We start from the raw sequence: 13,931 nt of genomic DNA, 5'->3' as shown, positions 1-13,931 counted from the left end.
CTAAGCCACACTACACTATACTAATCCACACTACACTATACTATTCCACACTACATTATACTAATCCACACTACACTATACTATTCCACACTACACTATACTATTCCACACTACACTATACACACTACACTATACCAAGCTACACTACACTATACTATTCCACACTACACTATACTAATCCACACTACACTATACTAATCCACACTACACTATACTAAGCCACACTACACTATACTAATCCACACTACACTATACTATTCCACACTACACTATACTATTCCACACTACACTATACTAAGCCACACTACACTATACTATTCCACACTACACTATACACACTACACTATACTAAGCTACACTACACTATACTATTCCACACTACACTATACTAAGCCACACTACACTATATTAAGCCACACTACACTATACTAAGCCACACTACACTATATTAAGCCACACGACACTATACTAAGACACACTACACTATACTAATCCACACTACACTATACTAATCCATACTATGCTAAACTAACACACACTACACTATACTATTCCACACTACACTATACTATTCCACACTACACTATACTAAGCCACACTACACTATACTAATCCACACTACACTATACTAATCCATACTACACTATACTAATCCATACTATGCTATACTAATCCACACTACACTATACTAATCCACACTACACTATACTAATCCTCACTACACTATACTAAGCCACACTACACTATACTAATCCACACTACACTATACTAATCCACACTACACTATACTAAGCCACACGACACTATACTAAGCCACACTACACTATATTAAGCCACACTACACTATACTAAGCCACACTACACTATATTAAGCCACACTACACTATACTAAGCCACACTACACTATATTAAGACACACTACACTATACTAAGACACACTACACTATACTAAGACACACTACACTATACTAAGCCACACTACACTATACTAATCCACACTACACTATACTAAGCCACACTACACTATACTAATCCACACTACACTATACTAAGCCACACTACACTATACTAATCCACACTACACTATACTAAGCCACACGACACTATACTAAGCCACACTACACTATATTAAGCCACACTACACTATACTAAGCCACACTACACTATACTAAGCCACACTACACTATACTAAGCCACACTACACTATATTAAGCCACACTACACTATACTAAGCCACACTACACTATACTAAGCCACACTACACTATACTAAGCCACACTACACTATACTAAGCCACACTACACTATATTAAGCCACACTACACTATACTAAGCCACACTACACTATACTAAGACACACTACACTATACTAAGACACACTACACTATACTAAGACACACTACACTATACTAAGACACACTACACTATACTAAGCCACACTACACTATACTAAGCCACACTACACTATACTAAGCCACACTACACTATACTAAGCCACACTACACTATACTAAGCCACACTACACTATACTAAGCCACACTACACTATACTAAGACACACTACACTATACTAAGACACACTACACTATACTAAGACACACTACACTATACTAAGCCACACTACACTATACTAAGCCACACTACACTATACTAAGCCACACTACACTATACTAAGCCACACTACACTATACTAAGCCACACTACACTATACTAAGCCACACTACACTATACTAAGCCACACTACACTATACTAAGCCACACTACACTATATTAAGACACACTACACTATACTAAGACACACTACACTATACTAAGACACACTACACTATACTAAGACACACTACACTATACTAAGACACACTACACTATACTAATCCACACTACACTATACTAAGCCACACTACACTATACTAATCCACACTACACTATACTATTCCACACTACACTATACTAATCCACACTACACTATACTAATCCACACTACACTATACTAATCCAGACTACACTATACCAAAACACACTACACTATACTATTCCACACTACACTATACTAAGCCACACTACACTATACTAATCCACACTACACTATACTAATCCAGACTACTCTATATTAATCCATACTACACTATACTAATCCATACTATGCTATACTAATCCACACTACACTATACTAATCCACACTACACTATACTAATCCAGACTACTCTATATTAATCCATACTACACTATACTAATCCATACTATGCTATACTAACACACTACACTATACTATTCCACACTAGACTATACTAAGCCACACTACACTATACTAATCCACACTACACTATACACACTACACTATACTAAGCCACACTACACTATACTAATCCACACTACACTATACTAAGACACACTACACTATACTAAGACACACTACACTATACTAAGCCACACTACACTATACTAAGTCACACTACACTATACTAATCCACACTACACTATACTAATCCATACTATGCTAAACTAACACACACTACACTATACTATTCCACACTACACTATACTAAGCCACACTACACTATACTAATCCACACTACACTATACTAATCCAGACTACTCTATATTAATCCATACTATGCTATACTAATCCACACTACACTATACTAATCCTCACTACACTATACTAAGCCACATTACACTATACTAATCCACACTACACTATACTAATCCACACTACACTATACTAATTCACACTACACTATACTAAGCCACACTACACTATATTAAGCCACACTACACTATATTAAGACACACTACACTATACTAAGACACACTACACTATACTAAGTCACACTACACTATACTAAGCCACACTACACTACACTAATCCACACTACACTATACTAATCCTCACTACACTATACTAAGCCACACTACACTATACTAATCCACACTACACTATACTAATCCACACTACACTATACTAATCCACACTACACTATACTAAGCCACACTACACTATATTAAGCCACACTACACTATATTAAGACACACTACACTATACTAAGACACACTACACTATACTAAGTCACACTACACTATACTAAGCCACACTACACTATACTAAGTCACACTACACTATACTAATCCACACTACACTATACTAAGCCACACTACACTATATTAAGACACACTACACTATACTAAGACACACTACACTATACTAAGCCACACTACACTATACTAAGTCACACTACACTATACTAAGCCACACTACACTATACTAAGCCACACTACACTATACTAAGCCACACTACACTATACTAAGTCACACTACACTATACTAAGTCACACTACACTATACTAAGCCACACTACACTATACTAATCCACCCTACATTAATCCACACTTTGCATAGTTTGGGCGGATCTTCCATGTTTTCATCATGCTCAAAGGGGTTCCTCAGGGTTTCCTCAAGGTTTTCTGGTTTCCTCATGCAGACATGCTCTGTTACCTGCTCAAATTGTCTGTCGTGTGTGTGTTTGTGTGTGGGATACAACATATATACAAAAGGATATGGACATGTGACCTGCCTGACTTCTGAGCTCTATAGAACTGAAAAAGGCAGTAAAAGGGCTCTAAAGTGGTACACAGAGCCACCTAGTGGTCCATCATCATCAATCATCATCATCATCTTTATGTCATTACTGTAGTTTGATGTTACAGTTAAATCGAGCCATTCATTATTCAAGCAAGTATTTTCATGTGATTGTTCTTATGCCCAGAGTTTTTTATTTTTATTCATACTACATGTTTTTATTCACAGCTCAATGCTGGATCTGATTAAAGGGATATTTTCCCCTCTTTAGCAGTAACTTCAGTGTTGTTCTCGCGTGTGTAAGAGCAGGTGGTGTGTCTCGCTGTGCCAAAACATTTGTGCACAATCAATCTTTATCTATGGCTGTTTGAAGAAGCAGTCTGTAATTTGTTATTATACGAATTAACAGGAATCACATCAGTAACTAATCTTTCAGTTAAAGTTCACGAGACCTCTGAAATGTTGGATTTCTTCAAACCCTGACAACCTTGCAGTTGGGTTTTTTTAGTTTGTTTGGTTGTTTGTTTGTTAATGATCAAAAGGTTGTGTTTTCAGACGATAAAGAAAGTAAAGTCCTGAGTGACGAAGTGTTTTTGTTTGCTTGTTTGTTTGTGTTTTGTTTTGTTCGCAAGATATTCGGCTAAAGCAGCTTAAAATTTCCCAGAAAAGCCAAGTCACTGAAGTGGAATGAACATAGGACAGGGTAGCTTTCATTTCGTATAGACTTTAGTTGACGTAAATTTAAACCAACAGAAGTGGGCGGGGCCTGTGAGTTATTTTGCATTTACCAGACACCCTTATCCAGAGTGACTTACATTTTTATTTTAATTTCTGCAAATGAGTGTTAAGGGCTTTGTTCAGGAGCCCAGCAGTGGCAACCTGGTGGACCTGGGATTCAAACTCATAACCTTCCAATCAGTAGCCAACAGTAAGGCAACAGTTCAGGACCCAACAGAGGTGTCTCTACTGACCCACTGCCTTTAAAGGTATCTGCGTAGAATCGACTCCCACAATGAAAATTTAACCATCAAGATCACCATCAAGAGACAAACTTCAAAATATTTTTTTTTCCTTTTTTATTTTTGTCAAACCACCATTTTTTTACATCACCATCCAGTACACACTTTTCAGCGCGAGCGAACATCCTCCAACCCCACAGACACGATCGACCAGCCAACAGTGGGGTTTGGAGGGGGGAAAAAAGGGCAAGTGAAGAAAGGAGGAAGGAGACTAAGAGCGTAACAAACTCAGGCTGAAACGTCTCTCAGCCCCAGCCAGCAAACAGCTTACATTTCACTTACATCACATACTAGAGGCATATAAAACATACAGGTTTACAGAATGAGGTACGTTAAGTAGAAGTGTGTGTGTGTGTGTGTGTGTGTGTGTGTGTGTCATGAATTTTGAAAGCTATACTAGATGATGATGTGAGGAGGCAAAGCCCGAAGCTTAAGGCATGTTTTTTTTTGTTTTTACATCAGCTTAATGCACATGCATGCATACACCAGCGGCTCTGTGGGTTCATACTTTACTCTTTTCTCCTTTTTTTTTTTTTTTTTGGGGAGTGTGTCGTCGTATAGATCTCTCCAGCTGTGTCTCGGCACCACACAGAACATGCCACCCCCAGACGAGAGGAGAACATCATGTCACCGAAGATGAGAAAGCATTACGCACATGTTGAACCATTTCCAGTTGAACAGAGAAAGAAACAAACATGTGTTTTATCTTACAGCATGGAACAGCTTAAAAAAAAAAAAAAAAAAAGAAAAGAAAAAAGACGACGGTCCGAATGAGTCAATGTTGTTCTTATAGCACCGTGTCTGGAAGCGTTGCTACAGGCAACTTCCGACGTTTCAGAGTGTGTTGCCATGACAAACACTGAGCTGTAGTCATAGTAACGGCCGGATAACACATGAACGCAGGAAGGAGGGAAGTCACAGAGGAAAACAGACATCGTTATTTAGTTCAATGAAATATGAGGACCGATAAAATGAAAAAAGTGTTGGCGAGATTCCAGTAAAGTCTCAATGAAAAAACCTCATGCTGAAAATATGTTGTTTGGATCGTACCATTTTTTTTCCCCAACATTTTTTCAGCACACAATTCCGTAAGAGGTTTTAAAAAGATGCTGCTAACGTGCTAACGTACTAATCCCGCTCTAACTTCCATTCGGAAATCCCCTCGTTTACTTCATGCAGGACCTTCAGCACCACGGCTCTCGTGATCTTATTCAGAATTCCTTATAGAGTTAAAACGGCTCGAGGAACCGGCAGCCAAGAGAGTACGACTGGGAAGGAGGTGTGAAAAAAACCCCAGAAAGATCTCTGCCTCTATGTTAGTGTGTGTGTGTGTGTGTGTGTTTGTGAGTGTGTGTGTGTGTGTAGTCAAGGGGAGAAAAGGTGAGTGACAGAGGAGCCAAGAATTTTACAGATGAGAGAAAAACACGACACATTTAAAAAAAAAAAAAAAAAAAAAAAAAAAAAGTCGAACTTCTCAGGATCCAATGATTTATACAAAGATCAAGCGCAACACTTTTTTCACAACACTACAACTATGTGATGTTGTACATGGTCCATATTTAAATTAAGTCCATAAAAAAAATGGCTCAACCCCTTCATCAAATTTTCTTTCTTTCTTTCTTTCTTTCTTTCTTTCTTTCTTTCTTATTTTTTCAGTCGATGTGGCGAAAGTCCCTTATTGTAGATGATCCGTTTTGCACTACATCACTAACACTGACACTGAAACCCCTGTGATGGCACTGCGACACACGAGACCCTTGTAGAAAAGGCCTGAGAAAAAAATTATAATCTGGCACCTTTGCATCGGTTTACTTCAGCTATTCAACGTCTATAGCCTTGTTTTTTTTTTTTTTATTTGTTTTTTTTTTTTTTTGAAAAGGAAAAAAAAAAGGTTTAAAATGATCAGAAAACTTCTGTTACTTTAGGCACAGGCGTAAAGTGTTAGCTGAAATCAGAAGATATTACATTTTCATTTCCGGCTGCATAAAAAAAATGCTGTGTCGATGTTATCGAAGAAAGTAATGGCGGAATTTAAATACGGTTAAAAAAATCTGAACCTGCGAAATATTCATTGAAAAAAACGAACCACGATAATCGAATAATCTCAAATCTCTCTACAGGAACGGGAGAAGTTACAATTCTAGAACAAAGCAAACTAAAAAATAGGACATTTGTCTGTTATTTCCTAATTTTTCATCTGCGTCATCCCGATTCGCTCCTTCCTGATTCGTGTCCTCCTGACTCACGTCTTCCTGATTCGCTTCTTCCTGATTCGCGTCTTCTGGAACCTGATTAATCGCGACAAGCCGAAAACGTCCTCGCGCCTTGCGCCGATTTAATCAGCTATCGATCACACGATGAACGCTGAAGCATTAAAGCCACTTCCTTGTATGGATTCGATTTCTTCAGATCATGTGACCAAATGGAAAGGACTCACTTATAGTTTGATTCGTTTGATTCGTTTGATTCCCTAATGTTTTAAACCGATCGGTTTTTAGTCACTATAAGTAAAAACTACCGAAATACATTTGGGATCTTAGTCGAACTTCATTTTCCCGATTATGCAACGGATCCTTTAGGTTAGTGTGCTTACAGTAAATGAGATTAAATCCCCAACAATGACAAAGAAACAACTTTATGCCACTGGATGTGCTCCAAGCTAGGACTCTATATGTCACTCACCTTGTTAAATAAAGTTATAATGGTAAACAATAACTGCTTAGCCTATAATCTGGACCCCTCCAATAAAAAAAAGGTGTTAAATAAAGGAAAAAAATATATCAAATGACACACGATAGGTAAAAATACAGTATAAAAAATGCTAAATCATACAATCAAGGTGCTCAAATATGGAGTGTTAAATCTTTTCCTTTTATCTTCACATGAGGCAAATACTTGTTTTTAGCTAAATTTTTCCTCAAGGAGAGGGTTTAGGGTTTAAGGTTTACAGATAAGGGTTTAGGGCTTGGGGTAGAAAGGGGAATCAGGGGTAAAAGTAGGGGATTATGAGATTAAAGGAGGGTTAGTGGGTTTCAGGAGTGGAGAGTCTCAACTCTGGACCTAGCGTTGGTATTGGGAACGCCTCCACTTGTAAACGCTCTCCAACCCCCTGATATCTCCTGCGGGAAGCCGAGAACTCTAACCCAAGCTGGTGATGTTAGCCCTGCCACCAGGGGGCGCCACAATGCGCTGAGTGCTGCGACGTGGAACGTTATCGTCAACCTGAGCACCTAGGAACAAGAAAATAGGAGCAAACAGCTACATCAGGCGATGAAGTGCATGTTTCTGGAGTGAGCTGTAAACTGTTATTGTGTTGTAGAGAATATCATCGACGACATTGAGTCAGCGTATCCTGTTATTGTTTTAACCTCTGACTCAAATCCAGGACTCAGGTAGGTATTTAGCAGAGGCTTACACTGTTCTCCGAGCTTCTAAATAAATCTTCTAAAACTCTCATTTCTCTCAGAGGAACATGGCAAAGAGCAATTCAAGGTGGTAGAATGAATTAGCATGAAGTCTACTGTATACCTGTAGTCATTTCTTCAACATAATCTAGCACTGTTGGAAAAAATGTTTCATGGAGGGTTCTTTCAACGAGGGTCTGTGACAAACTTGGTCTAAATGTTCTCTATGTGTGGTTTGGCTCTACACAGATCATTTAAAGGTTCTCCAAGAGGTTCTCTTAGAGTATATAGAGTAAGATGAAATACTCTGAATCCAGAATCTTCTCTTAAGGTTCCTCAGGTGTGTTTTGGACATTTAAAGGTTCTTTGGTTCCTAAATTGGTATCATCTTCGTTAGAGAAGCACTATTGTAAGGTTTAAAGGTGGGGTCTCCGATTTTTGAGAAATGCTTCAGAAAACTGAGTCGGACCGAATGATAAAAAAAAAAAATCAAAACAAAAATCAAAACAAACGTGTAGCCAATGAGCAGAAAGGGGCGTGTCTTGTCAATATGGGCGGAGAGAGTGTTCAGTGCGCATGTGTGACATTAGCAGAAAGCGGTTTTAACATTGACATGGAGGATAAAAACAAAGAAAGAAAGTGAAGAAAGTCTTACGATAAGGTAAGAAGTAGGACGTGTTAATATAGGATCAGCTTTCCAGCGCTGGAGAGAACTGAAGGAGCAGGAAGTTGGTCACATTCACAGATTGGAGTTTCCTGAGTCAATAACTCCTGAGCTAAACGCTGTTACTACACAAATAACACCTCTTTTCTATCGTAGTAATGTAGAGACGCAGCTACAACCGTGTTTTGTGTAGTAACAGTGTTTAGCTCAGGAGTTATTGACTCAGGAAACTCCAATCTGTGAATATGTGACCAACTTTACTTAAGACGCCGAGGCGCTTTTTTCCTTCTCGATAGGTGAGTAACGTTGGTTTTGCTTTGTTACACAGAACTAATATATGTCTTTGTCCTTTACATGATTATGCTTGTGTGTCATTTTTGCTTGTTTGTTTATCTACAATCGTATTGTTCACTTCAGCTATGATAAAGACACATTTCTTTCCATTAGTTGCCTGGGTTACGTATGTATGTGTGGGCGGAGCTATCGATACAGGGGTGGAACCCATTTGGGTTAGGGGCGTGTTTGTTTTGGTGATTTCAAATGTCGACATTGGCTTTCAAACAACGGAGACCCTGCCTTTAACTTTTAAGGATTCAGGTATGAGATACAAACTTTGTATAAATGTTGATATTTCACTATTTCAGGCTGTGAGGTTCTGTCAAGAACCTTGGAAGATTTCCATTGCACAAAAGCTTATCTGTAGTGGAAAAGGTCCTTTAGACTATATAGTTCTTTATCACACAGAAAATGGGATCTTTTTTACTGAAAGGTTCTTTCTGAAACTTGAGGAATCCATATGAGGGAAATAATGACAGAATGGTGGTGTTTTAGGCAATTTTCTTAATTAAAAAATGGTTAATTAAAAATGGTTCCTCAAGGGTTCAATGGATAACGGTTCTAGCTTCCCAACTGGGTTTCTACAATATATGAAAGTGTGTGTGCGTGTATGTGTGACAAGTATTGGTTAGATTAAAAATAAAGGTTTCAGGAAGAACCAAAAAAGCACAGTGATGTCACAGAAGAAACTTTTTTGTTTCCCTGAAGTTCCCTTTTGGTAAATGGTTCTTTAAAGAGAAATGATTATTAAATGATCCCTGCTTTAGAGCTCTAATACAGTAAACATGTTAACCTCCCTCCAGCTCAGTAGAATGTACACACTAACTCTAAGATAATAATAAAGTTCTATGTTCTAGACTCACCGGAGAGGCTGAATCCAGACTGGTGCAGGTTCCTGACCGGCTGTCCCGGCTGCTTGGACGGAGACGTTTTGGTTGAAGAAGCAGGAGTCATAGCCTTGGGGGTGACGGTGACCTCACACACTGGCCCATCGTACAGGCCACGTGGAACGCCCCTCAACTCGGCAAGCTGCATGACATGCACACACACACACAGTTGTGTGTTAAAGCTGAAAACTTCATGAAGAACAAGAGCAATTCAAGAACCTGGAGGATGCGCCGTCACATTATGTGAGTTTCAGCGACTTCTACTTCCTATTAGAAAAACCCGCTAGTGTTCCATCTGTGGTAATACGACTGTTCTAACATTCCTACACTAGCCGTTAGAGTACATAGTGCATACTGTATGTGTGTAGTGTGTCATTTAGGACGTAGCTTTACTATATCTCAGAATGCTTCCTCCTTCACACGCCCACTGTGTTATGGAATGAATTGCATGCTACATCTTAATGCTAAAGTTTGGTAATTACATTTGTAACTATGGTAACCATGTATATTAAACTCCAATACAATATCTATAGATATATTTAAAAAAGGCAACTCTGGTTTTAAGAGTTTAAAATAAAAGGTGACCAGAGAGAATCCATGTCTTACCCTGCTGCGAGCTTTTATCCTCTTGTAGACGTAGTCGGGAAACGGTTTGCGGGCCACGTAGCGCCCCGAGCCCTCGGTGGTGTGCAGGGTTCCCTCATCTGCTACGATCCTCCCCTGGCTAATGACCACCAGAGGAGCTCCACGGACCTCCATGCCCTCGAAGATGTTGTACTCCACCGCCTACACACACACACACACACACACACAGACACACACACACAAACACACACAGGCACACACATTTTTATAGGTTACAGCACCTGAAAGCTGGACCATTTTGTTCATTTTAATCCACATTTCTGTAAAAAATTTTATTCCGTTGTGTCAGATGGAAACCTTAGTTCTATGTAGAAAAGTAAATAAAAACAAATAAGCAGATATACAGTATCTATTAATATATATCAATATAAAAAATATATGTTGACATATTATTTGATTTAATAATATATCCAAACAAAATTTAAAAATAAAATACATAAATATAAATATATAAACAATAATATATAGAATATATAATATAATAAAATACTTGTATAATAACTGTGTAATAAACAAATTGTAAAAATAATGAATGAATTAATTAAAAATTTTCTTTTATTATATTATGTGAATATTTGTTTAAATGGTTATCGATATATTGTGCAATATATATATATATATATATATATATATATATATATATATATATATATATATATATATATATTAAACAAAATAAAGTATTAAACATAAATAACGTATTATTATGTGAATAATATATTAAAAAATATTTTTTAAAAATAAAACACAAATAATTGTTTTAATATATGTTAAAAAATAACACCTATTTGTAAATAAACCTTCATATTAAATAAAATAGAACATATACAGATTAGCAAAACATTAACGCTAGTTGCTGTGTGGTGTTTTACACAAACAGATACACTAACCGTACTCACACTACTGCAATAAATGATCTTATAATTATCTGTCATATCGTCCTCATCAGCCAGTTATAATTTACCACCTCACCGCCTCGTCCCTGCTCTCCTTCACTCTTTCTTTCTCATTTTCAACAAGTGGTTCTTGTGTTTTAGAGCTGAAGCGGTCCGAGACTCTACCCCGAGTTATTTTTCCTCCTGCTCTAACCACAAACACTCGCCTGTCATCGGCATTCTGCTTTCATCTGATTCACCTCGATTTAATAACGGCTCGGTTATTAATTACCTCTGATATGTTGTGAGGTTACGAGAGAAAACGGCATCGAGATCGTGATCACGTGATAAACAAGTGCTTTTGTGACTTCAAACGACTGACGTCGATTTTCCTTTGTTACGTTAATATTATTTACCTTTTTAATGCGTAACTTATGTTGGTTTTATGTTCGTGATATTTTGTGAAAAAAAGGAAAGACGGTCAGTGTGTGTTGGAGTCAGCTAACGGTGGTACAGTAAATCCCAAAACAGCATGAAGTCAGCCACACACACACACAAACACACACACACAAACACACACACAAACACACACACACGCACAAACACACACACACAGACACACACACAAAAACACACTCACACAAACACACGCGCACACACACACACACACACACACACACACACACACACACACACACACACACACACACACACACTGGCCAACTTTCCTCTACCTCATGGAATGGTTTCCTTCCTGACTGAATGGAAAATATAGTGAAAACAAAATCCATAAACGTTGAGATCAAATACATTCGTGTGCATTTTTCTTAGATATTTATAGTGTTTTTTATCTGTTTACAGTTACACACTGAACACTGAGGAACAAGTTCAGTCTCTGCTAATGTCAACATGTCCAGAAATTGCTTTTACACCACAGAGAATGATCTTTTGTAATTTTTTGTACTAAATAGCGACACGTCATTTTTTTTATCCGTTTACAGTTACTTTGAATGTTTTGGCTTATATTATGGCAGCTATTTATCTCTCTGTTAAAGTTAATAATAAGAAAAAAAGCAAAGAAGCCTAAAATGTTCCAGTTTTACCTCAGAGTGTTACAAAGCTCTGACACTTGAGACTCCTTACAACAATGACTTTGTTTGATTGGCTTGTTGACCGTAACCTTTTATCCCCAGACTCTGTCACTGTCAAAAACTGATCCCTAACAACAAGTCAGACGTGACGGTGTTGTGGGAAAATAATTTTAAGTAATTGTTTTATTTCCTTTTAGTTCTAGCATATTTTTGTGGATCATGTAGAAGCCAAATCAAGTTACAATGCTAGTTAAATTCAAACTTTACATTAGACTTGTGGTTCCTGTATCTCACTCACTCACTCATCTTCTACCGCTTATCCGAACTACCTCGGGTCACGGGGAGCCTGTGTCTATCTCAGGTGTCATCGGGCATCAAGACAGGATACACCCTAGACGGAGTGCCAACCCATCGCAGGGCACACACACACTCTCATTCACTCATGCAATCACACACTAGGGACAATTTTCCAGAGATGCCAATCAACCTACCATGCATGTCTTTGGACCGGGGGAGGAAACCGGAGTACCCGGAGGAAACCCCCCGAGGCACGGGGAGTACATGCAAACTCCACACACACAAGGAGGAGGTGGGAATCGAACCCCCAACCCTGGAGGTGTGAGGAGAACGTGCTAACCACTAAGCCACCGTGACCCCCGTTCCTGTATCTCATTAATATAAAAGTAAAGGGGTAAGGCACCTCAGGGTATCATCTGTCTCTTTGTGCCATTTGTCCTATTGTTTAAGGTGGCCATTTGATTCAAGGTCTGAGTCAAGAAGGAATGCCAAGCATTAGAGGTGAACTCATTCCTATGATAACGAAGGGGTCTGAGAAAGACTGTTATGTTAATGGGATTAAGGGTGGGTGAAATTGTCACCCGAGTGTTTTGTCTTTATCTGATGGGACTTGCCCCCTAAAATGTGTATATTTACAATGTATTAAAACTTTAAGTCAGACTCGATGACTGCAGAGCCCGTGCTAGTACGCTCTGACTTGCAGACTCGTTTCATCGTGTATCTACAATAAAGACTACTTCACAAGTCTCCTGGTCTTCTCTGGAAAAAGTTTACAACAGTGCTGAGGAAAAACGATACGAGGAAGAAGACAAACGGAGAGTTTGGGTTATAAACCATTTCCTTTCTATAACTGTGTACGACAACGACGAAAAGCACAATTGTGTAATCATGAGATTGATTTGTTATGAAGTCTGTTTTGCTGAACAGGTTGCTATAGAAACGAGGACATTCATATATTAACCTGTGATCTGGAGCCGTACTAATGTATGACTTTCTGTTAAAGAAAATGAAGAAAAACTTTCTGGACAGAGCATACAGGATGCATTTAGCTCAATACACACACACACACACACACACACACACTTTGCGGGCTGCCAAGAGTTGGTTAAGTTATGTTATGATCCAACGCTTGGGCAGC

General features: G+C 38.4%; 1 protein-coding gene across 1 annotated transcript in view; it reads right to left on the bottom strand.

Annotated features, from left to right (window-relative positions):
* Positions 1 to 5,006: 5,006 nt before the first annotated feature.
* dpysl2b (dihydropyrimidinase like 2b) overlaps positions 5,007 to 13,931 on the bottom strand; it is a 29,381-nt gene continuing 20,456 nt past the window's right edge. The window contains exons 12-14 of the mRNA XM_060895523.1: positions 10,492 to 10,671; positions 9,862 to 10,027; positions 5,007 to 7,824 (exon numbers count right to left, since the gene is read on the bottom strand). Coding sequence (XP_060751506.1) covers positions 7,733 to 7,824; positions 9,862 to 10,027; positions 10,492 to 10,671 — 438 coding nt within the window. The 3' untranslated portion in view covers positions 5,007 to 7,732. The remainder of the gene's footprint in view (positions 7,825 to 9,861; positions 10,028 to 10,491; positions 10,672 to 13,931) is intronic.

This window comes from Tachysurus vachellii, chromosome 20 (genome assembly GCF_030014155.1).
Source record: "Tachysurus vachellii isolate PV-2020 chromosome 20, HZAU_Pvac_v1, whole genome shotgun sequence".
NCBI classification, from domain to species: domain Eukaryota; kingdom Metazoa; phylum Chordata; class Actinopteri; order Siluriformes; family Bagridae; genus Tachysurus; species Tachysurus vachellii.
Note: the sequence above shows the minus strand (reverse complement) of the source record. Positions and strands in the feature narration are given on the sequence as shown.